Source organism: Penicillium rubens, assembly GCF_028828025.1.
Source record: "Penicillium rubens strain IBT 27055 chromosome Unknown utg000002l_segment0_segment0, whole genome shotgun sequence".
In the NCBI taxonomy this organism is placed as follows: Eukaryota; Fungi; Ascomycota; class Eurotiomycetes; order Eurotiales; family Aspergillaceae; genus Penicillium; species Penicillium rubens.
In genome coordinates, this window is record NW_026890600.1 from 7164856 (window position 1) to 7190317 (window position 25462).

The window sequence follows — 25462 nt, forward strand, 5'->3', positions numbered from 1 at the left end:
CTTACTAAGCTCGATGGTCTGGGGTGTTATTTTTCCAAGTTGGTCATTTTCATTGATTTTCACTGATTTTCATTGATTTTCATTGATTTTCAATATTCCCAAAATAAACTACGATTCCTTTCTATATAATTATGAGAGGTTCTCAAAATATTAACATGAATAGTGGGATCAAAGTTGATATCAACTGGTTCGCGTTTATACTTCCCTCTGACAACAAATCTATACCTCTGGTAAATTTTGAGGTGTTTATAATAATAATGTGGCATTGAGATGAGATCGATACGCAGTGGTTAAACTCTCAATTCTCTTTCTGCAAATACTTTGACAAGGCAGCACTTTCACTCTCGTACTTGAGGATCTTCGATTGCGATCCGTGGACTTTGCGCAGAAGCCACTCAATCCGTGAAGCTAGCTCCCAGGGGTGTTTTGGCAGCGAGCCAAGGACCTGCAGCTCCTCCTCATACTTCTTGATACTTGAATTCTCGTTGCCAATGAGCTGTGAGAGAATTAGCAGATCAAGGCGGCCCTGCAGGGTCTTGTTCGCAACTAAACGCTGGAAAGCAGCGCGATACACGGGTTTACCCGGCCTGACGTATCGTGGGAATCCTTTGTCAGTTCCAATGGAGATGAGCTCTGCTTGCTCTAGTGCCCGGAGAGTGGCCTCGCCGTTGTCCTTGAATACATCGCCGAGGAGGACTTTGCTATATAACAGGCTTCCATCCTTGGAATTGGCGATAGACTTGATGAGGTACCATGCCTGCTCACGGGTCCATTGAGATGCAGTCGACTCTGTCCCAAGGATGAAGATCTTCAAAATCTCAGACGCCGATTGTTCAATGATACGGTCCACGGCAGCTATACAACGGTTAACCGAATTCTCAAGGTGCAACAAAAGGTTAGGATTACCTTCAGGGGTCTCTCCAGCCTCAATCCGATGAGCCATGAACTCCAAGTCAGTAACTCGACCACCCAGCACCTTGATACAATAATCCAAACCACGAAGCGTCTCTTTGCGCCTTGCATTCTGTTCATCGTCATCGCCTGCCTCTGCATCTAGATGACTCAATACGAAACGACGACCAACTTCGAGCGAGCAGTCACCCAAGGAAATTGTGCGGAACACTTGATTAGGCATGGCTTTGCTCAATGGCTTTGCGAAAGAGGCATCAGTCGTCAAAAAGATGACATGGGCGATGTTTGCCGATGTCAAACCAGCCGCCCATTCAGTAAGTTTGTCGAGCACGACACTGTCGTCCGCATCATAGAGATAATTTTCAATTACTACGACAGGTCTCGTCTCGGGATGAGCCTCCAGGTATTCGTCTTCGGACAGGTTGAAATCTTTGTCCTCCTTTCGTCTACCTTCCAAGGCGACTCGCTTCATGGCGACACCAGTATTCTGCCAAATCTTGCTTAACTGTGCATCTAGCGTCTCGGAGAAGCCAGCTTTAGTGCCAATCATTCCCTGTGCAGCAAGGTCAATGAAGCTGCTGATGCTGTTCATCCAAGAGAAGATCGGTCGGTAGCCGACCTGAGCGGCGGCTCGTGAAATCTTGGCTGTATCACCCCGAGCATCTTGAATTTGCTTACAATCAATGATGACTTTATACTTGTGCTCTTTCAGAGCTTGCTCTAGAACCAACTCGCGTTTCCCTGAGCCCCGGGGACCGTGGATAACAATGAAGGTCTCCGCAGTCTCCGTTAACCAGGCTCGCAGTTGCGCAATCTCTGTTTGTCGGTCTTCCCAGATAGCTGCTAGACCTCGCGGGTCCGACTTTCGCTTCCCGAATGGGAACATGCTCGCTTTGCTGGCTTGTTTGCGAACCCACCGCAGCACGGGGTTCTCTTCACTTTGGAACGATGACTTGATTTTGAGCGTGACGAAGAACGTGCGAATTGGATCGAAGATGATTACCGTGATAGTGGCTATCAGAGCAGCTATAGCGGGAATCACTAGTCTCGGATGGTTCAAAATCCAGTCCTTGATCATAAACAGTTTGATCTTGCGCTCGTAGTTGATCTTGAACCTTGTACCGGAGTTGCCACCCCCTGCTTCTTCCGAAACAATAAATCCATGCATGCAGTTTCTTGCCATCACGGCGAACCGAGGGCGCTCAAATCGCAGAATTGCATAGCGTGGTTCGACCTTCGAATCTGAGGGCTGTGTTTGGATGTCCAGAAGCTTGCCGTAAGGCCGGAACAGTGAGTATAGGGACTCTTGAGTTAATTCCGCCGCTGAGTTATCTGGGGACGTTGGCAAGAATTCCACCTTTAGGGTTTGGCTTGGGATTCGATAGAGGTCTTCGATCCACGGCGTTCCGCGAACAAGGTCCGCATCGACTTTCAGGGTCGGGTTAAACCAGGGCTTAATGGGGTTGGTTTTCAAATGCTCCTTGATTGCATTTTGGATAGTTTCGTTGCTGATGTCCGACTTAAGCCCATACTTCACGAATGCACCTCCCTCTTTGTATCTCGTCACGACCTCCTTGATCTCCAGACCTAGGTCTCTTGGAAAAGCTTGTTGAACAATACGAGTCGGGTCAGCTGCCGCTAGTTCTGGGTTGTTTACTCGTGCCAAAAACCCCTCGAGAGGCTGAATATGGCTGAGAGGACCCCGCAGTAGCCATTGTAACCGGTGCGGAAATATATCTAGAGCTAGTTAGTAGGCATGATAGCTTATAATCAATTGGCGCTCACTATTGACATAGATAATCCCTTCATTTTCTCCTACTGAAATATGTCCCGATCTGATAGAAGATGTGCATCGTATCGAGCGTCCCCAAAGCGGAGGTCTCCACCCCCGGGACCCATTGGCGCTGATATGAGAACCTGCTGGAGACCAAAGGGCCAACGGACCTTTTGATACGGGTATCGATCTCATTCTGCTCACGTACACATATCCAATGGAAAAAGAATATAAAAAGAAAGTAAAGAAACCAGCCTGGAAGAGCGAAACAAGTCAAGTTGTGTAAATCGACTTGCCAAATTAATGACGTCGGTTCGTGACTTGGGTATATGAGTCACATGACATCTTGATTACCAAAAAAAGATAACCTCGTGATTTCAAGGTGTTGCGGTAGATCCACCAATTCTTTCCTCTCGCAAAAACAAAATGGGCTGGCTGTGGGGATCAGGTCCCAAGGAAGCTCCTAAGGAGATGCCCAAGGATACTCCATCCACAATTCCTACGGAACCAGCAAAGCAGAATGCACCATCAAAGACCTTGACCCCCGACGAACAAGCCGACTTGGAATTCAATCAAATCCTGGCAGATCTCAGATCTGAGGATGCGTCGCTCTCGAAACGAACAGGGCTGACCCCTGATGGCAACCTGTCTCCGGAATCCCAAACACCTTCATCACCCATCTCTCCCGAGTCCCTCTACCAAGATACCATGTCCTGCCGCAATGCCTTCGATTACGCCTTCTTTTGCCAGTCTTTTGGAGGCCAATTTGTGAATGTTTATCGATATGGGGAACTACGGTCATGCAGCGATCACTGGGATAATCTATGGCTGTGCATGAAGACACGAACTTGGCCAGAAGATTTGCGCAGGAGAGAGATCCGAGACCACAACCGAAAGAAGGCGATTAAGTACAAGACAGGCCCCAGCAGTGAGGATGTCTGGGACGTGCGGCTAGATCCAGCCAAAGACTCGTTCAAGGGAGATTTTGCCGCAATGTGGGAGGAGATGAAGGCTGAAGATGAAGCAGCGAAACAACAGGCGGAAAAGGCGGTTTCATGATGTCCCTTGTTTCTCCTTTTCTTGTTACGATATGTAGATATACACCCTCTTGTTTCATTTACTCTTGTATAATACGATACTCTCCATTTCCCCTGTGTATCGGCGTTTGTTAAATGGTCGTATGGAGGACCCCGCGAATTCGCATATAGCACTTTAGAGGCTATTTCTTTTTACACATTATGGTCTTATATGCTCAGTATTTCTCAAATCTGACTTCACACGGGTTTTACAACTATGTCCCACGATCTATGAAATTCTACTGGAGGGAGAGAATGATGCTGAAATAGATTGATTGACTCAGAACTCCACAAGAGATGCTTGAAGAACGCATAAATGAATGACCTAATAACCAGAAGAGTTAGCAAAGATCTTTAAGCCCATAGACACAAGAGACATGTTTCGGGATATCAAAGAGGAAACTCAAAACGTGCCTACCTCATATCCATTCATGGCATTGGGCATAGACTGGGAAGCTGTAAGTAGCCGTGCATATATAAAAGCTCAACTGCGAAGCAAGCCTGTAAGACCTATTGTTAGGAATGATTTAAGAAGTTAGCATCCAGCAATTCAATGGAAGGCAGGTAAATGATGTTCTCCGATTCTCTAGCCCATTCCGAACTTCATTCTTTATTACTCTTCATCTTCCTCCTTGATAGTCTGGAGTCGTGACTTGATGTGCTTCCTTACTCGATCTTCAATTTCCGCTATCCTAGCATTGACAGAACTCTTGCTGCCCGCGCTGCACGTAGAGGAAGCCACACTAGGCGTAGGTGAAGCAGTGACCTTTTGCAGGGTCACAGTCTCAATCCCCGGATCGGCATCGAGGTTCAACTTCTTGCTGAGTTTCTTTACCTTAGGGCTAGTGGGATGGTCAACAGTGAGCTTGGCCATGGCAGCAGTGATATCAGCGACATCGGATGGACCGGACGCAGCAGGAGTAGATCGACAGTCCAGATCCCTAGGGTGAGAGGTGGGAGGCCTGGCGCGACCGCTGATCCCTGTGGAGTTCTTTCGGGAGCCCTGGCGGGTACCCTCGATACTCCCACCGCGCCCAGATACTCGACCATCATTATACCGGCGGACAGAACGCCGCTCGCCGTCGACCTCGCGCTCAGTGATGAAGCCGTTGGGATTGAGATCGTTCGCAGCCGTGGCTGTCTTATTGGCTTCGTTGCCCATGTTTGAGATGGATAGGACCTGTAAATCTGTGAAATAGGTAAGCTGGATTAGTTGAAATGAATGAATGGAATGGAACGGTCCGAAAAAGCAAGGGATATTTGGGCGGTTATATAGGTTAGCCATCAAAGCCGGCCATGCACAGTCTAACAACGGGAAGTTGCCAAAGAAAGAAGCATAAAGACATTGTTGACTCTTTAGGTCTTTGTCCTTCGTTCTTTCACACAAAGACATAAAAGATACTCAAAGAAAACGAGGCATTCCACTTTATAGACGAATTTGAAACAATGATGGAACATAGTCAGATTTGCAGAAAAGCTATGTACAGCAGAAATAGAGAGATCACCGAATGGCAGACGCTCTAAACACCTTGCAGACCCTGAAAAGGCAAAGAAAAATGACGCTGAAGCAAAACATAAGATGAAAATCAAAGAAATAAAAATGGAAAGTAGAAAGTAGAAAGCAAAACTCAAGAAAGCGCAGTATTGTAGGCTTTTTCATTCGCGCGGAGAACCAACCCCATGGAATCCTGTATATGCCACAAGTTTATCCCATTTGATTAACTTTCCCGCGTCGAAATGAAAATTTTATCATGATAATGGCCGTCAGCGTCGTAAAACATGTCCTGCATCGCCGCTAGATTAAGCAGCAACCTCAGTGGGTTGGGGAACGGAGTCGATGGCAGGGCGACGGACGATACCACCCGTGACTGGGAGCTGGGAGCTGGTTCCGCTGAGGAAAGTGTCCACTTCGCGAGCACACTGGCGACCTTCATTAATACCCCTGAAATTATATTAGTGAGTTGCTAATTATAAGGATTGGACGAAAACTCACCAGACAATCAAAGACTGTCCACGGCGGCAGTCACCTGCGGCATAGACGCCGGGAATGTTGGTCGAGTAGTGGCCGGGAGGGGTCTTGATGTTCTTGCGAGGATCAAGCTCAATCTCATCGCCAAATACACGATCCTCGGGACCCAAGAATCCCATAGAGAGGAGCACAAGGTCAGCGGGGAAGAATTGCTCGCTGCCCTCGAGGGTCTTCATGTCCCAGCCGCCGGTAGCGCTCTTGGTCCACTCAACCCGGACAGTGTTGATACCCTTGACGCGGTTGTTTCCATCGTCGACGAACTCGGTCGACATGACACAGTACTCGCGTGGGTCCTTGCCCATATGCGTCTTGACCTCAGTGTGACCATAATCGACACGGTAGATACGGGGCCACTGAGGCCAGGGATTGTCACGGGCACGCTCTGGGGGAGGCTGGGGCAACAACTCGAAGTTGGTCACCGATTTGGCACCATGGCGGACAGAGGTACCAATACAATCATTGCCGGTATCGCCACCACCAATGACGACCACGTGCTTGTCCTTGGCAGAGATGTATTCGCCATCCGAAAGACCAGAGTCGAGAAGGGACTTGGTGTTCTTATGCAAGAACTGCATTGCAAAGTGCACGCCATCCAATTCACGACCAGTGACCTTGAGATCACGCGCAACAGTGGCACCAGTGGCAACAATAACAGCATCATTGGTGGCACGAAGAGACTGCAGAGAAACCTCACAGTCAGGGCCCACAGCAGTGCCCGCAACGAACTTGATACCTTCAGCGGCCATGAGGTCGATACGGCGCTGGACAACCTTCTTGTCAAGCTTCATGTTGGGGATACCATACATGAGAAGACCACCCATTCGGTCGGCACGCTCATAAACGGTGACGCTGTGACCAGCGCGGTTAAGCTGATCAGCAGCAGCCAAGCCCGCAGGCCCAGAGCCGATGATAGCAACGATCTTGCCAGAGCGGGTCTTAGGGGGGCAGGGAACCATCCAGCCCATCTCGAATCCACGGTCAATGATCGCGCACTCGATGGATTTGATACCAACGGGGTCTTCGTTAATGCCTAGAACACAGGATCCTTCGCAGGGTGCAGGGCAGACACGCCCGGTGAACTCGGGGAAGTTGTTGGTCATGAGCAGACGGTTCAAAGCATCCTGCCATGAGTTGGAAAATACCAACTCGTTCCACTTGGGAATGATGTTGGAAATAGGGCAGCCAGTGTCCGACTGGCAGAATGGAACACCACAGTCCATACAACGGGCAGACTGGTACTTGAGCTCGTCCTCGCTGAGGCGGTGGGAGATTTCGCCCCAGTCACGAGTACGGGTTGTTGCGTTGCGATACTTCTCACTGCGGCGGCTGTACTTCATGAAACCTCTTGTTTTGTCCAAGATCAATGCGGATCGCTTTTTCTCAGCCTTCGAATCGCTAATGCTGTCTTCAATGTCCAGCAAGTCAGTCTTCTTGGAATGATCGGCCTCGGCCCTCTCGGCTTTAACAGGGATGCTGGGAAGCTGAGGAAGAGTGAATTCAGCTTTCTTGGCAGCCTCCGCCTTGGCAGCCTCTTCCTCCATGACGCGCTTGTAGTCGGTCGGCAGAACCTTGACGAAGTGGGGGAGAGCACGAGTAAAGTCGAGCAGGATGCGAGCAGCCAACTCAGAGCCAGTGTAGTGATGGTGGTCTTCAACCAAACCGCGAACAAAGGCAATCTCCGACGGGTCCTCGATACTAGAGATTTCAACCATCTCCAAGTTGACTTTAGAATGGAAGTCCTGGTTCTTATCCAGGACGTAGGCAATACCACCAGACATACCAGCAGCGAAGTTGCGGCCAGTGGGTCCGAGGTTTAGTACACGACCACCAGTCATGTACTCACATCCGTGGTCACCAACACCCTCAACGACGACAGTGGCACCAGAGTTACGGACAGCAAAACGCTCAGCAGCCATGCCACGGAAGTAGCAAGTTCCGCGGGTGGCACCGTAAAGACAAGTGTTACCGACGATGACGTTTTCTTCGGCCTTGAAAGCGGCTCCGCGCGAGGGGTAGACGATGAGGCGGCCACCAGAGAGACCCTTGCCAACATAGTCGTTGGCATCACCTTCCAGCTCAAGGGTGACACCGGGGGCAAGGAAGGCACCAAAGGACTGACCAGCAGAGCCCTTAATGTTCGCGTGGATGGTATCCTGAGGAAGACCAGCTTCGCCATAACGTCTGCTGATCTGATAGGAGAGAGTAGCACCCAGAGCACGGTCAGTATTAACGATATCGCATTCAATTCGGCAGGGTAGACCCTTCTCAAGAGCGAGCTCCGATTCAGCAATCAACTTGTTGTCCAAGCGGGTGTGAAGGCGGTGATCTTGCTTGCGAACATTGTAGGTAGCTACTCCAGGGCGAAGTGAGTGAGCCGGGGTCAGGATGAGTGATAGGTCAATCCGTTCCTGCTTAACATTACGAATATCGTCCCGGACCTTAAGCAGCTCAGCACGACCGACCATCTCGTTGACCGAACGAATGCCCAGCCTGGCCATGATAGCACGCATCTCGTTGGCAACATAGTAGAAGAAGTTAATAACATGCTCCGGTGTACCCTTGAATTTCTGCCTCAGTTCGGGATCCTGAGTCGCGATACCAACAGGGCAGGTATTCAGGTGACATTTCTAGGGAAAATATATTTGTCAATAGGCTGGTCTCATCAGGAAATCAGAGACTGAAGGTACTCACTCTCATCATAATGCATCCCAATGCAATCAGAGGGGTTGTGGCAAACCCATATTCTTCCGCTCCGAGCAGGCAGGCGATGGCAAGGTCACGGCCGGTACGAATTTGGCCATCAGTCTGGACCACAACACGACCACGAAGATCGTTCAAAACCAGAGTTTGATGAGTCTCTGCAAGACCCAGTTCCCAAGGAAGACCGGCATACTTGATACCGGTCCAGCGTGAGGCACCGGTGCCACCATCATGACCAGAGATCAAGATGTGATCAGCCTTGGCCTTGGCCACACCAGAAGCGACAATACCAACACCAACCTCGGATACCAGCTTGACGGAAACACGAGATCGGGGGTTAGAGCACTTGAGATCGTAGATAAGCTGCTTTAGATCTTCAATGGAGTAGATGTCGTGGTGCGGAGGCGGGGAGATAAGACCGACTCCTGGGGTGGAGAATCGAGTGCGAGCAATGGGGCCGACAACCTTGTGGCCGGGTAATTCACCACCCTCACCGGGCTTGGCACCCTGGGCCATCTTGATCTGCAGTTCGTCAGCGTCGGCGAGGTAGTTCGATGTCACACCGAAACGACCAGAAGCAATCTGCTTGATGGCGGACCGCATCGTGTCGCCGTTCTCCATCCTCTTGCTACGCTCGGCATCTTCACCACCCTCGCCAGTGTTCGACTTGCCGCCCAGGCGATTCATGGCAATGGCAAGTGTAGAGTGGGATTCCATAGAGATGGATCCGTAGGACATGGCACCTGTCACGAAGCGGCGGACAATTTCGGTCCAAGGCTCAACCTGGTCAATGGGAATAGGCGTACGCTGATCAAAATCGAAGTCCAACATTCCACGCAAAGTACAGTTCTTGATCTGCTCATGTGCGGACTTGGCGTACGCCTCGTAGGACTTGTCGTTCTTGGTGCGAACGGCATCCTGCACGTTTGCAATACTGGTGGGATCGTTGATATGGGCCTCTCCTCCATCACGCCAGTGGTACTCGCCGGATTCGGGTAGACCGGGGACTTCGACGATCGGACGGGAAGGATAACCGCGCTCATGGAAGGCGAAGGCATCCTGGGCAATCAGATCAAAGGTGATACCACGGATGCGACTGGCAGTACCGGAGAAGCAACGATCGATAACGCTGTCGTCAATGCCAAGGGCTTCGAAAATCTGGGCACCCTTGTAGGACTGGAGAGTAGAGATACCCATCTTACTCATGACCTTGAGGATACCACCATCACAGGATGACTTGTAGTTCTGAACAACCTTCTCATCGGGGATGTCCTTGCGGATCAAGTTTTCCCGATTCATCTTGAGAATACATTCCAGAGCCAGATAAGGGTTGATGGCATCGGCACCATATCCCAGCAGGACACAGTGGTGGTGGACCTCGCGAGCCTCAGCGGTTTCAACTGCCAGGGCCGCAAGTGACCTCCACTTGTTTCGGACGAGATGGTGATGCACCAGACCGGTAGCCAACAAGGCAGAGACTGGAACACGGTCGGCGGATGTAGCACGGTCGGAGAGAATGATGACCTTATCGCCATTCTGGATAGCTTCAGTGGCACCATCGCAGATGGAATCGAGCGCTTCAATATAACCAGCCGTGCCCTTGCTCTTTTCAAATGTGATATCGATAGTTCGCACGGTCCAATCGTTGTGGGCTATGTTGATATTCTTCAAAGCATTGAACTCGGGAATGCTCAGGATGGGAGAGGGAAGACGCAGGCGGTGACATTGCGAAGGGTCCATTTCCAGCAGGTTTCCCTGAGGACCGACGTAACATTCGAGAGACATAACCACAGCCTCCCTGATAGGGTCAATGGGAGGGTTGGTGACCTGAGCAAAGAGCTGACGGAAGTATTCGTAGAGTAGGCGAGGCTGAAGGGCAATACAGGCGAGAGGTGCATCATTACCCATAGAGCCCAAAGCTTCCTTGGAGTCTGCAGCCATAGGGCCAAGAATCAAGCTGACTTGTTCAAACGAGTACCCGAACACTCGGAGGCGGGGGTCGTTCTGAATAGTGTTGTTGTCCAAGGCGAAAGAAAGATCGACGTTCGAGTCAAGTAGCAACTTATTGATAGCAGGGAGCTGTAGAAGCCCCTTGTCCAGCCAGCCGGCAAAGTCCTGGCGGCGGGCAACAGTCTGCTTGAGCTCAGCGTCATCAATGATCCGCCCAGCCACGGTATCAACCAGCAGCATCTTTCCAGGCTGCAAGCGGCCCTTCTGAACGACCCTCTCGGGATCAATATCAATAGCGCCGACCTCGGAAGCACAGACGATGCGGTCATCGTCCATTACGTAGAAACGGCAGGGACGGAGACCGTTACGGTCAAGATTGGCACCGCAATAACGTCCATCGGAGAAAGTGAAAAGAGCTGGGCCATCCCAAGGTTCCATCTGACAGGCAGCCCACTCGTAGAAAGCGGACTTGGCTGGATCCATGGCGGGGTTGTCTTGCCAGGCCTCGGGAATCATAATCATCACTGCCTCCGGCAGAGACAGAACGCCGTTTATCATGAGTAGTTCAAGCACGTTATCGAACGCAGCTGAGTCGGAACCGCCATCCTCAACAATGGGGTAAAGCTTGTCAAGCTCGTCACCAAAGACCTCTGACCGCAGGACACCTTCTCGTGCGCGCATCCAGTTTTTATTTCCTCGCAGGGTGTTGATTTCACCGTTATGGGCAGCCCATCGCAGAGGTTGGGCACGATCCCAGGATGGGAACGTATTTGTAGAGAACCGGGAGTGCACTAGGGCAAAGTGGCCCTCGTAGTCTACGTTCACCAAATCGTGGTAGTACGTGTACACTTGGACGGGAGAGAGTTGACCCTTGTAGACGATGTTCCGGTTGCTGAGAGAGCAGAGGTAGAACCAGTTTCCGAGGCCGATGACATGAGTAGCACGCTTTCGTAGAACGTACAGCTGAAGCTCAAAGGTTCTCTCGTCGAACTTTTCAGTGTCAGTGATCTCTGGCTTGTTGCCTTCACCGTATGCCGATTTCAAGACCACAAATGGCTGCATAACAATGGGCTCTCGAGATAGTGCTGCAGGACCGAGAATAGTTGAGTCCCGTGGCACTTCACGCCATCCAAGAACACGCAAGCCAAGCGTCGTGGCCAGTTCCTCAAAATCCACTATGGACTGCTTGAGAGCTTCCTCGTCGGGCTTGAAGAACAAGTTGCCAACAGCATATTGTCCCAATGGAGGGAGATCCACACCCACCTCACGGGCGAAGTTTTTAATAAAGAATTTGTGTGGAATACTGGTCATCACACCAGCACCGTCACCATCCCGTGCATCAGAGCCAACGGCTCCTCGGTGGGTCATGTTGCACAGCAGATTGCGGGCTGTTCAATTGCCATCAGCTTCACTTGTTCTGGTGTCGTTCCTCAAAGGGCAGAAAACTGGCACTCACCATCGCTAACAATCTTGTGGCTTGGCTTTCCCTTGATGTGACTGGGTTGTCTCGTCAGAATTGAGTTCGTCTTCATGCCTCCAATTGGGGGAGAAAGGAGGGGGAGAGGGGGCACAGTCTTAGAAAATTTCACTCACGCTGCGAAGCCTACACCACAGGCATCCTTCTCATATTCAGGATCGTACAGACCTTGCCGCTCTGGCAGAGCATTGGCCCAGCCATAACCCTTTTCGGGTTGGTACTGAGAATACTCATGAGGAGCCTGTTCTTCACTTATATCTTTGCCATAGAGCTCCTCCAAGTTAAGACCCATTCTTCCGCCGGGAGCCGACAGAGAATGGAATGGTAACTGAAGGGGATTGTTGCTAAGAAGACCCACCCGATTTGGGGATTGACAGCTGGTGATGTCGTCACAGGAAGTCGTGGCGCGAAGGAGGAAGAAATGTGTCAATGATCACCCAGCTTCTGCGAAAGAGTTGAAGATCGAAGAGGGAAAAGGTGAAAGGAGAAACAGAGAAACAGAGAAAAAAGGAGGGGAGAGGGAGAGGGAGAGGGGAGAAAAAAGGATGGGCGATTACGGCGGGACAGCAGGTCCGGGGATTGCAAGCTCCCGATGTAGCCCAAAAGGGAAAATTACAATGGTGGGGGAGTCTACCGTGGCAAATTGTTAGAAAGCAGCCAAGAGAACGGTAAGGGGAGGTCAAGTGAAAGAAATAAGAGTGAAATGTGTGCTACACGATACATTATACATTATACACTATACACTATACATTACATACACATGCTCATACAGCATACCATTTAGTTCTGAACGCACGTTTTAACCATATGAAAAGACAAAATCGACGGAAACAGCCCAAAGAGCCAAAGTAATGATAATCGATAATCATTATGATTACGGAGTGCAAATCATCCCAAGATAAGCATCGCTCGACCAATCAGAGTGAAGATTTTACGACCCTTAGCTCTTTACTACGTCAACTAACTTTCGTGGGGACTCTAGTTATACATAACTATACTAACTATAACTATATACTACCTAGGGATATTAGTATATATCAATATAACCTCGTATATTAGTATATCAATATATTCATATATTGAAAACTACCACTACTCCATACTACTTTATATATTCATATTCATTATACTTATCATTTCCTCTTCTCTCTAAAAGCTCAAAGACAAGGTCTAGTGGGTCCCATAGGCCCCATAGGCCCATAAAAGGATCAGAGCTGCTCATTGGACATATTCAAAGTGCATCCAATGTACTCCGTCCTCCGTACTCCCCAAGAATAAGGACAATCCTCACATGTTAACCCGGGTGAATGGGCGCGCTCCCTAGTGGGGCAAAGATGTGCTTAATCCATTTGATTTCGAGCCGCTGGTTTGCGTTTTCTGTAGGAGAACCGAAAGCAAAAGTACTAAAAAACTTACTCGAAAAGTACCAATCTAAATAAAAAGGATTCAAGTTTATACACAAAAAAGAGGAATACGGAAAGAAAATAACAAGTAGGAAATTGTTCCAAGGGGTAAAGACATCAATTGATCCATTAAAATGCATAAATACCTGTAACGGTAACGACACATTCCGACAACGGCCAAGTCCATCCCGGGTTTTCCCTCTCACCTTACTTTGGAGATGCCAATGAACGTAGCTAGCCCGATTTCGGGCCCTGAGCCGTTTGCGGATGACCATTTCAGCTCATTCTTTTAAGGTCACCCCAACTGCCTTATTGTTCCATAATGGCCTGTTGACTAGGCATTCATAGTGCCCCCGAGAATATGGGAATTCATCTGCTAATTGATCATGTTTCCCTATATTTTACATTCCAGAAATATGCTTTGTAGGGATAAATTGAAAGAGTTAAGAGTCCGGAGGAAAGTGATCCGTCCAGACATGCGAAGATCTAGAGATAAGGTAACTAGTTAGAAGATGATAATTAGAATACATAACTCTGATCTCTCTAAGGATCTCTTCTCCTCTTTTCGCCTGGCTGTCTACATCGTATACGAGTCCACGGGTGTGTCAGCCCATTACAATATACATTGATATCACGATCGGGTGAAACAGGACCAGTATTCTCCGCATCATGTTCCTCTTTTTTTCAATGGCTCATATACACCATCTTCTAAGCTGCATTGTATACATCTGTTACCTACAACATACTACATACTACATACCACATAGTAGTATGTCCAATGTACTCCGTACCCGTGTTCATAACCCCAGAGTGGATATCACATGATCCCCACCTTTTCTGCGTCCAGTGAAAGTGCACATGAAAGTCAGACGCCATTCATTTTCTTTTTCAAATTTCGAAACACCCGGCTTTTTCCTCCTGTCCTCCTGTCCTTAAGTTCACCGAGTTGCTGGTATCGGGTAGTTTCGGAAATATCCACAACTTTATGTTGTAGACATTGGCTGGAATGTTGAGCGCTCCATTAACTACTTACTCTGTACTCCGTATGCTCCATACCTCCTTATTTTGAAACTCAAGATTCTACTTTAACTAATACTCAATTTTAGATTCACGGTAATATCTTAGAACTACATTGAAATTTCTCTAGGGCATCGCAGTGGGAATAACGATGAAGCAGCATCTCACTTCCTGTATTCAGGTCTTGTCTTGTACGAAGTAGGTCTCAGGCAGTAATCATTTAGCTGAGACCTAAACTCACATCTCCACTGGTCCTAGACTTATGCATTGTAGGACGGCGTACATATGCAGTGTCTGTAGCTATGTAAGGGCCTGGATTAATGAAAGCCTGGCACCATCATTCACTGGGATCTGCTCTCGAAGTACGGAGTACAACGGTGAGAGCATTGCTAATTTGCCTTGAAGCTAAAACTAGACACTTCATTGTTCAAAGATGAAATTCAACCTGATCCCTTCGACCCATATAATATAGAATGCTGTTTAAAGCTATAGACATTTCCAATGTTAATAGAAGATACTATGCGGAATATAATTAACCTCCAAACTACTTGAAAGAGCCTTTTTTATACATGATGCTTAGCTACCTAGGTAGGTACCTACAACATAGGTAGGTATGGAAGTAGTTAGGATTCCCCCCGCATAGATGAAAATTGATTGGCTGTGGAGCTCCAGCCTTTTCTGCGCGCTTTCCCCGTTGGATCTTTCCAAGGTTGGGTTATAACGCCCTTGACATCTCCAATTGCTTCTCTATATCTTCTTCCTTTCATCAAAGCTCACACGGGTGAAGTCCTAGTACCCGGTAGCCACTCCTCGCCCCACACCATAAACAAACTGCTACTTTGTACCGCTACAACCCGCCGTATCTCCAAATCGCAGGGACATCCCCACAAAGCTCCATAAACAGAAACCCTGGCATACAATATAGGCAGGGTATTCCCAAATGTGATATTGAAACAATCATTGCAGTGATGCTCACCCTTTCATCCATCACCCCGCGCGACGTAGGTGCTGGCGCATCTCAAACCAGCCCTCGAGGAAATTAACAACTTGATAGTCCCACGAACTCTGGTTCGGATCCTCTCAACCATATCGCTCTACCTCCGATCAACAAGCTGGCGACAATTCCGCTGCAAACCACCTCGCCCGACGCAATGCCGGCACGTCGTCCAGCAGTAATCGCTCATTCATGCCATCCCGCTCTTCTGCCAACACAATTGCCACATTGGCCGCAGAAGAACGCTCACTACGCGCTCGAAAATTGAACATCGCGTCGTTTGGATACTCATGGATCAAACCGGCGGGGTGTGCGAAGACAATGCTCGGTATGAAAGAGGAGGAAGCGGAGCGCGAAGAGGCGCTACAGGCTGCCGCGGCTGAGATGGAGGCTGCAGAGGGAGAAGGAATTATGGATGATGACATAGGGATGCAGAGAGAGGAAGTAGAAGAGGATGAAGGCATGGAACGTGATTTGGATGACGATATCCCCAACGCGGAGGAGGAGGCCTCGGGTCTTATCGAGGAAGGCGAAGAAGGGCTTGAGGAAGATGACATTGGAGATGAAGGGTCATATATGGAGCGCGACTTGGATGATGACATCCCTGAAGGTTTCCCCGATGATGACTATGGGGGCTCAGGCCTGTATGACGAAGAAGAGGACGATTTCGACAACCAGCCTGATCTGGATGCGGAGATACCTGCCGCCGACGGTGACAGTGTGAGTGAAGACATGACGCGCGACCTCGACCATGATATCCCAGATGCTGCAGAGCAAGGTTCGGAGCAAGAAGGGGAATGGCAGCACACGGACAGCGAAGAGGAGCTGAGTGATGAGGACGATGAAAACGAACCCAGTATTATCCAAACCAGGTTTGCGGAGAACTTCCGCACCAGCACGCCAAACAGTCGTGGCTTGCCTCCACCTCCAACTTTGCGCCGCGAGCCCGAGACTGAAGCCCAACGCCGTTTCCTCAATCGCTGGAGCGGTGGTGGCGATGCGTTGGATTCCAGCAGCATGCTTTACAGCGACGAAGACCTGCGCGCGTCCATAACGAGTCAGGGCAGTCGACGAAGCGGGTTTGCCAGAAGGTTCCCGCGCCACATCGGAGGGCCTAGGGATAGTCTGAACTAGCGAAGCTATCCAAAATGATGTTAGACTTGTTCGGTATCATCTACGGCGTTTTCGTGTCAGGTTAAAAAGATAGACCTAGGGGGTCTGCCTCGGAGTTTTGATAGCAGCTTACGATACCTCCTTATAAGAAGATTCAATGAACATGACTTCAAACACGTTTTGAGGTAAACACAGCCAGGGGAATCAAAGCTTGACCTATAAATGGTTTCTTTTGTCAGGATAGTCCCTGTATGTTGTTTAAATGCACTATGTACAGTTTTCTTAAAACATCTTCCAATACCAACCCAGAAATAACCTAACCATCACCGGATCACATCGGACATCCTTCCTGGATTATCTCCGGAGATGGATGCCAGGAAGATCTCCAACGTGCCAACCCAGAAAGCGGTACGTGGCCGACATCTGAGCCAATGGAAGAGGTTTTCATATACATGGCTCAAAGAATCCATACTCCCAGAACACCTCATAGCACCAAAGCCAAGATCCCCATGCTGAAGATACTGATAAGTCATGCGCGTGGTTCGATCCATACGAGAAAAAGCAAAAGAGAAAGTCGCTGGGTTTTGCGTGAAGTAAGACGAGAGATTAAAGATGATAAAGACGAAAAAGGCGGGCGTGGACGACATAGTATAGAACGCAAGTGCACGTCTTCGAGAGACAGCAAGGGTATACGTTCAAAATACCCATACATAGAAGAACAGGAGGAAGACGGCGAAAAAGAAGCCGAGCCAAACTCGCCAGCCGATGCCGGTGCTGTCGGCCATGCGAAGCATGCGGTTCATATTCCCGCGGAGTCGGACTCGGGTGTTGTCGAATGAATCGTTGAGGTCGGTGATGTGGGAGGTGTCTCGGATTTCATCGCCAATTGCGAGTGTGATCTAGATGGTTTTCCTGTCAGCGGTTGCCATTAAACGACCACCTGCTTTTGCTGGGTCTGGAGATTTGGGGTGCAGGCTTCTTACATTCTTCAACATTTTGACCTTGGCACTGATACCCTCAACTTCAGCGTCATTCTGTGACTCGAGAGATGAGAGAACTGCATCGGAGTAGTGCCCCCTATAACAAAGACTTGGTTAGCAACTACACATCCTTCCTCGGAAGAACGACGGAAGACCTCAAAAGATCATGAGCCACTCAACGCACTTTTTGTCAGGCGATGCACTTTGATATCCCGCTCCAGCTGCACCGCTACTCGCGTAACCATTAGGTGCTGGACTGGAGTAGCCCCCATACCCGTATCCACCAGGTTGTTGGGCAGGCGATCTGCTAGCTTGGCGAGAGTCGCCACCGTATTGATCGAAGAGAGACGAAGAGGCGCGGGGATCACGTTGACGCGGAAATCTATTTCGATTACTGCTGCATTAGCTAGCTGAAGGCGACCTTATAATGAACCGAGATATTGATGGTGGAACTATACCGTGAAGCCATGGCGGTCGTGGAATGTAGCTAGAGTTCGCGACGGGAGGGAGAGGAGGAACATAAACTGCAGGTGGATAAGTTGTTCAGCAGCAATGGGGCATTTGGTAAAAGGTCAAAATCCAAGGCGATCACTGTTCAAGTCCTCGATGCTTGCGGAGCTAAAAACATCAAGGTGGCCATAGCGTTGTTATTCGCCGAACAGCAGAACAGCACGTGATAGACCAAGTTCTAGAATCGACATGCGGGATACACAGCAGTTGTGGTTCATGTGGGATTCTGTTTATTCTCGATTAGGTCAGGTAGGATTGATTATGGTGGAATACAATGGGCAATGATGCGTTGCCCATTCCAAGCTGTGGATATCCATTAGCTCTACAAATTACATCATCATAGGCTGAACCCATAGGCATCGGCCAATCCATAATGGACTAGGTGTATATTAACGGGTTTAGGAACAGAGAACCGAAGAGATATTCATTGATTCATTGCCATCACACAATCGTGAGACATGTTATGGACACACGCGAAAGAAAAACATCGTGGAGACCGATCCGTGGCGCCTATCGTTCAAAGCAATTCCATGCCACCCGGAAGTTTTGTATTCATCGAGCTTAGTCGCGCATCTGATCATCATCGTTGGTCTCGTTGTCCTCACGGCTCTGGTATTCCTCGTCATCCTCCTCGTCATCCTCCATCTCATCGGTGGAGATCTTGGAGTAGTCAATGACCTTGCCGCGTGTGCGTCGGCCACCCTGGATGATGTTGCTCTGGTCGATGGGGTCGTTGAGGTTGTCTTGTGTGTCTTCATCCTCATCTAGGAACAGAAAGGGTCAGTATGAAGTCAATCGACGGTCATTCTGAAGCATGTGGCCATTCAGACATGGTTGCTTGGGTGATCGTTGGGGGGGGGGGGGGGGAGGGGGGTACACACCATTGTCAGCCTAGTAACGCGCGAGGAAGTCAGCATAAAAGGAATTGGTTGGGCGTGGAAACTGTAGACTCACGATCTCGTTCTCGCTCTCAGACTCGCTCTCCTCATCCATGCTCATATCTTGCGTGGGGTCAGCCTTGCCCTTGCCCTTGGCGAAGGCTTCCTCGTTGGGGTTGGAAATAGTCGTCTGGTCAGCCATGATGAGGTTTAGTTAGAGTGGATGGAGAATTGTAGGAAGGATGGTTGGTGGAAAGGGGGCAAGGGAAATTTAAAAGACGGTCTGCAAAGTAAGGTCCTCCCCCTCGAACCAAAACAACCTGCAAGGGCGATCTCACCGTCTGATTGGCTATCGCGGGTGATCAAACCCCGTGACAGATCTTGCCCTGAGGCACCAAGTACAAGTGCCAACCGGAAACGAACTGAAAATGAATTGAAAGAAGTAAAGTAAGCAAATATATAAAAGCTATCTAACTTGGTTCTATAGGCAAGTGATAACCCCAGGCATCAGCAATATTACAACATACTAGTACGCTACCTTTGTCTGCATTTGTGAAGTGTGAAGAGGCAACTTTCATAAATTTCATATTATAACGCATAATATCAGCTATTCCTTTACTGAATCATGAAAGTAAATCAGCTTTCAAGAGCAAAACATCTTTCCACAGACGTTGCATCATTGCCCCACCATTTTGGCATCGAAATTTGCTTGCCTGCTCCGAAAAAGAAGAAGACCAGCAACATGTTGAGATTAAATCCAGCATCAAACGCAGCAGCAAGTAAGTAATTGTACCGCTTCCAAACCTCGAAATGGCGACGATAAGCCCAATACATTACAACATACCCACCAATAATGGCAGATGTGTAACCAGTACTGATGTTACCATAGAACATCGCCAGTCCCCCAAAGAAGATACTGACATTCCACAGGTCAATTCGAAGCTGAGGGAAGAATCGGTGGAAACAGAAGAGAATGGGAGGAATGGCTGCCCCTATAAGGAATGACCAGGGAAGCACGGCCATTTCTGTCTCAGCAAAAAGCCTCTTTGGACCAAGCACAGCGTACTGAACTCCCATTGTGTTTGAAGTCCGCAAGGACTGCCCTGTCCATTGATTTAATGGGTCCATTTTTTTACCAGTCAAATAATCTCCTTTGGTGTCCATGATCCAACGAATGACAGCATAGTTGATTGGAACACCCATACAAGTGCCGAAAACTTGAGAGAAGAAAACCGTGCGGGGCGGAATGTGCATGTAGTGACCGATCTTTTGGTCCTGGAGCATATACTGCGCACGATACCAGGCGTCACCCGCAATAGACCCATAGACAGAAGGGCCACAGGGGTGTTGGTGGGCCTCTCCGGCTTTTGTATGGACCATGTAGCCGTACATGAGTTCGTTGAAAGAGCCCGTCTCAAGCTGGTAGTTGGAAATGGCGTAAAGCCAAGCAAAAGGGATGACCAGGATGGCAGCACTCGCAAGTGCCACAAACAACGTCCAGATCGGGATGAAGAGATGTCCGAGTGCAAGGAATACAATCAGAATGATAAAGGCTACGGAGAATAGAATAGCATACCACCACCATGGAATCTCTTTGTACTGTCTCTGGATAACGTTGAGACGGTCGTGATACTGGTGATGAATGCTTTCACTCTTCGTGGATTTCTCTGCCTTGCGAGACGACCAGATCCTTCGGGCATTCCCGGAAACCTGTGCGTATCCAAATGTCAAGATCCAAGTGACCGCTGCTGGAAGTTTGGCGTAGTCGAAAAATGTCGCCCATACATTTTGCAACCCCATATACATCGGCCCATACTCCTCATAAGCGGTCATGTTCAGATGATAGTCCGGGGTGAGTACATCGAGGGTCGGGTAGGTTGTACCATTTCCCAGGAAAAGGCTATTTGACATGAGTCCATGCTTGAAAGAACCTAGATTCCCCCACTTTGCTGCAGGAAGTAGGACCCAACAATTGAAAGCAAAGGCCAAGAACAAGATGACCTGAGTCCAGTATGGGGTCGTCATGATAGAGGATCCATTCCAATTCACGTTTGACCAGTCCAACGAGAGATTGAGGAAGCCCATTCCACCAATGCCTGAGCCAATGAAGTTGGCCACCGGATTGCGAGGTGCTACCCAACATAGGAAGGCCAAAGATGAGGCGAACGGGAAAACATACTCTGGAAGGAATTGCCACATGGTCATCCCTAGAAGCGCAAAGAAGAACACCTTCATCTGGCGCCGAGCGAGAGCCGACGAGGTGTCTGTTTTGCGGAAAGTCTCGAACAATGTTGTCTGCATCAAAGCCTGGGGCCAGATGTACTCCGGGTCAGGCAAAAGGATCTGACGGGCAAGAGCAGCAAAGGAGTAGCCAATCCATACGATCGAAAGCATGAAGAAGATTGCAACCGCCGGATTGACTCGTGTACCGTACCAAAGCTCTGCTAGGACGATAGGAGCATATCCCAGATTGTACGTAGCTCCAGAAGCTGCAGTCAGTGTGACCAAGACATGCTCCTTGATGCTCCATGGGGCCGGGTTCAGGCTAAAAGAAAAGCGAGTGCCAGGTAGTCCAATCTTCCAGTCCGGAAAGACTCTGGCCATAAAGTGACCGGCATAGTGACAGGCTATTTGAACAAAGAAGATGGAGTATGGTGCCTTCGTTGTGCGGAAGTAACTCATTTGCGACAAAAAGGCTCCAGGGATAACAAAGATGATCGAGAGCACAAAGTAACGAAAGGTGATCGTCGGTAAGTTGGGGTCATCGGTCAGGTTGATCAGTTGTCTCACGGACAAGGGCAATGCAGCAATCTCGGGGTTATCGTGTGTCTCTTGTTCAATGGCGGCTGTTTCCCCCTTGAAATGGAGGCTTTCTTCGTCCACTGCGGTGTCCGCCACATTTGGGCTTTTAGAAGGGAACTCTAGACCCTCTGAGCCCATAGTCCCTTGATCTATTTTGACCTCGAATTGGTCCTCGGGCCTCTTACTCTTCAATGCAGTGAACATGTCGAAGAGGATTCAGAAGAATCCAGAGGAATCCTAATGAGATACGATAGCCCATGAAATATATTATCTCAAAACTAAATCTACTTTAAAAATGTCTCATGATGTGCGACTGGGGTAAATATTCGCAATCCTAAAGAGATAAAGAAGGAATTCCCGATTGGATAGGAAATGCCACCTGTGCATGTTACATCTACAAGGGTAAGGAGAAATGCTTAGCGCGGATGGCGCAAGGCTTCTTGGCCCAGCCTTTCTAAGGCTTAGGAAGAATAAGAAATATGAGGCAACTGTAGTTTCTCCGGAGTAACTCCGATTTGTTTAGAACGGGATAGATCACAGATGTTCCTACTCCATAACTCTCTCTCTGTACTGTGTACTCCGCACTCCGTAGGTAGGATACACATCAGGCTCTTGGAAGGGGAATTAGAGGGTTCCCATGTTTACTATTCTACATGATATGGCTAGATGAGACACAGGTTCTTAAGTTCTTTATTAAGTTCTTTATGTTGTATAAGCATGTAGCTAGATCATTCAAGTTAATACCTCGGTGAGACTGAAAGATAGTCTGAATTGACCTTTTAAGAAAGTGTGAGAATTTAGCCATCTATAAATGTTACCTGCATGCCTAGGTAGATACCTAGATAGATAGGTGATGGATATGATGGATGTGGAAAGAAAAGCCGTGGAAGGTTCCATGGGAACCTTAGGCAGCTATGATTATATAATATACTATGTATTTCCGGAAAAACACCCATCCGAAGTTAGTCAGCAGATTTCAAATGGTCATGAACTCACTATGACGCATACATAACTGACCATACCATTACCAATAATACCTTCACCCCAAGACAACCCAAAACATATAATCATACGGTCTCCCATGGTGACCAGTATTCATCCTGTATTAATACCATATTTGACACCGCCTTAAGGGTCATCCCACTATTACATCATACAGCCCCGCCATAAAAAAAGCTGAGAACGTCGAAGAAGAACATGAATCGGAGTGAAAAAAAGGAGGAATTGACATCGTCGATAAGGAGTTTATAGACAATCAAGTAATTTGTAGACTTGACGACTCCACTAGGCTCATCTGGAACCTACTAAAGTCTTGATGAAGGACGTAATGATGTGGTTGCTGGGCCATCGAAGCTCATGGAATCTCATGGATCCCTATGGAAGCCTCCCTCTAGAAGCTTCTGGAGTAATACACCGCTCACTATATAGGAGCTTTTCTCAGCCCTCGTCCTTTTCCTCTTCTTCTTTCCTTCTCTCATCAAAATACCCTTTGACTCTTTGTACACTACCTACCTCTTGCCTCACGAATCTCTTTCTACCTTTTCTTTTCTTTTTTTTAACGATTACACACATTCACCATGGCTCCCGCCGTCGGTATTGATCTGGGAACCACCTACTCCTGTGTGGGTGTCTTCCGTGACGACCGCATTGAAATCATTGCCAACGACCAGGGTAACCGCACCACCCCCTCGTTCGTCGGTTTCACCGACACCGAGCGTCTCATCGGTGATGCCGCCAAGAACCAAGTCGCCATGAACCCCCACAACACTGTCTTCGATGCCAAGCGTCTCATTGGTCGCCGTTTTAACGACGCTGAGGTTCAGGCCGATATGAAGCACTGGCCTTTCAAGATCATCGAGAAGGCTACCAAGCCCGTCATCGAGGTTGAGTTCAAGGGTGAGGCCAAGCAGTTCACCCCTGAGGAGATCTCTGCTATGATCCTCGTCAAGATGCGTGAGACCGCTGAGGCTTACCTCGGTGGCACCGTCAACAATGCTGTCATTACTGTCCCTGCCTACTTCAACGACTCTCAGCGTCAGGCTACCAAGGACGCCGGTCTCATTGCCGGTCTCAACGTCCTCCGTATCATTAACGAGCCCACCGCCGCTGCCATTGCATACGGTCTTGACAAGAAGGTCGAGGGTGAGCGCAACGTTCTGATCTTCGATCTCGGTGGTGGTACTTTCGATGTTTCTCTTCTGACCATCGAGGAGGGTATCTTCGAGGTTAAGGCCACTGCTGGTGACACCCACTTGGGTGGTGAGGACTTCGACAACCGTCTGGTCAACCACTTCGTCAACGAGTTCAAGCGCAAGCACAAGAAGGATCTGACCACCAACGCCCGTGCTCTCCGTCGTCTCCGCACCGCTTGCGAGCGTGCCAAGCGCACCCTCTCTTCCGCTGCCCAGACCTCTATCGAGATCGACTCTCTCTTCGAGGGTGTTGACTTCTACACCTCCATCACCCGTGCCCGTTTCGAAGAGCTCTGCCAGGATCTCTTCCGCGGCACCATGGAGCCCGTTGAGCGTGTCCTCCGTGACGCCAAGATTGACAAGTCCTCCGTCCACGAGATCGTCCTTGTCGGTGGTTCCACCCGTATCCCCAAGATCCAGAAGCTCGTCTCCGACTTCTTCAACAAGGACGCCAACAAGTCCATCAACCCCGATGAGGCCGTTGCCTACGGTGCCGCCGTCCAGGCCGCTATCCTGTCCGGTGACCAGTCTTCCAAGTCCACCAACGAGATCCTGCTTCTCGATGTCGCTCCTCTTTCCCTCGGTATTGAGACCGCTGGTGGTGTCATGACTCCTTTGATTAAGCGCAACACCACTATCCCCACCAAGAAGTCCGAGACCTTCTCCACCTACTCCGACAACCAGCCCGGTGTCCTGATCCAGGTCTTCGAGGGTGAGCGTGCTCGCACCAAGGACAACAACCTCCTCGGAAAGTTCGAGCTTACTGGCATTCCCCCCGCTCCCCGTGGTGTTCCCCAGGTTGAGGTCACCTTTGATGTTGATGCCAACGGTATCATGAACGTCTCCGCTCTCGAGAAGGGTACCGGAAAGTCTAACAAGATTACCATCACCAACGACAAGGGCCGTCTCTCCAAGGAGGAGATCGAGCGCATGCTTTCCGAGGCTGAGAAGTACAAGGAGGAGGATGAGGCTGAGGCTGCCCGTATTCAGGCCAAGAACGGTCTTGAGTCCTACGCCTACTCCCTCAAGAACACTCTTTCTGAGGGCAAGCTCCAGATCTCCGACGATGACAAGAAGAAGGTCGAGGACAAGATCAGCGAGGTCATCGGCTGGCTCGACAGCAACCAGACTGCTGAGAAGGACGAGTACGAGTCTCAGCAGAAGGAGCTTGAGGCTGTTGCCAACCCCATCATCTCCGCTGCCTACGGCGGCCAGGCTCCCCCTGGCGCTGGTGCCCCCGAGGGTGCCCGCTCCGCTGACGAGGTCGAGGAGAAGCCCGAGGAGCTTGACTAAATGTTTCGCTCTGAATGATTCTTGATTATTTGCCATTTGGCACTCGTTTCCTTTCACGTCTTGTTTTACGAACTTATGGGGTATCAAGGTTTCCTTTTGCGCATGATTGCATAGATACAAGGTTATCTCTTTTTCTAGGGAAAAAAAAAGCCTAGTGAATCAAAATTCTTTCTAATTCAAAAAAAAAAAAAAAAAAAAAAAACCCCTCTTTCTGTACATCGTAGATCATAAGAGAATCCAAACAGCCCTCGTTCGGACCTTCGGGCCATCCACACTTAGGACTGAAACTATACGAAAATTGCATCCTCCCGGTGCCTATAGAGTGACCATTCCATCATTCCATGCTATTACCAACTTTTGTA

General features: G+C 49.2%; 9 protein-coding genes across 9 annotated transcripts; 3 read left to right on the forward strand and 6 right to left on the reverse strand.

Annotated features, from left to right (window-relative positions):
* Nucleotides 1–298: 298 nt before the first annotated feature.
* On the reverse strand, nt 299–2881 carry yme2 (uncharacterized protein; the record flags this gene model as incomplete). Its single annotated transcript, XM_061213308.1, has 3 exons — nt 299–855; nt 907–2655; nt 2698–2881. 3 exons carry the CDS (start codon nt 2879–2881, stop codon nt 299–301), a joined length of 2490 nt encoding a protein of 829 aa, XP_061070329.1.
* Nucleotides 2882–3112: 231 nt separating this feature from the next.
* N7525_005195 (EMI1 family protein) lies at nt 3113–3745 on the forward strand (the record flags this gene model as incomplete). Its single annotated transcript, XM_002565034.1, has 1 exon — nt 3113–3745. One exon carries the CDS (start codon nt 3113–3115, stop codon nt 3743–3745), a length of 633 nt encoding a protein of 210 aa, XP_002565080.1.
* Nucleotides 3746–4375: 630 nt separating this feature from the next.
* On the reverse strand, nt 4376–4924 carry N7525_005196 (uncharacterized protein; the record flags this gene model as incomplete). The annotated part of the gene is made up of 1 exon (XM_002565033.1): nt 4376–4924. One exon carries the CDS (start codon nt 4922–4924, stop codon nt 4376–4378), a length of 549 nt encoding a protein of 182 aa, XP_002565079.1.
* A 638-nt stretch (nt 4925–5562) lies between these two features.
* Nucleotides 5563–12210, reverse strand: N7525_005197 (glutamate synthase (NADH); the record flags this gene model as incomplete). The annotated part of the gene is made up of 5 exons (XM_002565032.1): nt 5563–5704; nt 5756–8418; nt 8483–11829; nt 11898–11938; nt 12035–12210. 5 exons carry the CDS (start codon nt 12208–12210, stop codon nt 5563–5565), a joined length of 6369 nt encoding a protein of 2122 aa, XP_002565078.1.
* Nucleotides 12211–15306: 3096 nt separating this feature from the next.
* N7525_005198 (uncharacterized protein) lies at nt 15307–16466 on the forward strand (the record flags this gene model as incomplete). The annotated part of the gene is made up of 2 exons (XM_002565030.1): nt 15307–15339; nt 15393–16466. 2 exons carry the CDS (start codon nt 15307–15309, stop codon nt 16464–16466), a joined length of 1107 nt encoding a protein of 368 aa, XP_002565076.1.
* Nucleotides 16467–17140: 674 nt separating this feature from the next.
* Nucleotides 17141–17894, reverse strand: N7525_005199 (SNARE domain- containing protein; the record flags this gene model as incomplete). The annotated part of the gene is made up of 4 exons (XM_061213309.1): nt 17141–17344; nt 17429–17522; nt 17610–17807; nt 17884–17894. 4 exons carry the CDS (start codon nt 17892–17894, stop codon nt 17141–17143), a joined length of 507 nt encoding a protein of 168 aa, XP_061070330.1.
* A 602-nt stretch (nt 17895–18496) lies between these two features.
* N7525_005200 (histone H2A.Z-specific chaperone CHZ1) lies at nt 18497–19015 on the reverse strand (the record flags this gene model as incomplete). The annotated part of the gene is made up of 3 exons (XM_002565027.1): nt 18497–18699; nt 18817–18826; nt 18890–19015. The coding sequence occupies 3 exons, from the start codon at nt 19013–19015 to the stop codon at nt 18497–18499; spliced, it is 339 nt and encodes a 112-aa protein (XP_002565073.1).
* A 434-nt stretch (nt 19016–19449) lies between these two features.
* Nucleotides 19450–21819, reverse strand: N7525_005201 (OPT family oligopeptide transporter; the record flags this gene model as incomplete). Its single annotated transcript, XM_002565026.1, has 1 exon — nt 19450–21819. One exon carries the CDS (start codon nt 21817–21819, stop codon nt 19450–19452), a length of 2370 nt encoding a protein of 789 aa, XP_002565072.1.
* Nucleotides 21820–23192: 1373 nt separating this feature from the next.
* hsp70 (molecular chaperone Hsp70) lies at nt 23193–25100 on the forward strand (the record flags this gene model as incomplete). The annotated part of the gene is made up of 1 exon (XM_002565025.1): nt 23193–25100. The coding sequence occupies one exon, from the start codon at nt 23193–23195 to the stop codon at nt 25098–25100; it is 1908 nt and encodes a 635-aa protein (XP_002565071.1).
* Between the last annotated feature and the right edge of the window lie 362 nt (nt 25101–25462).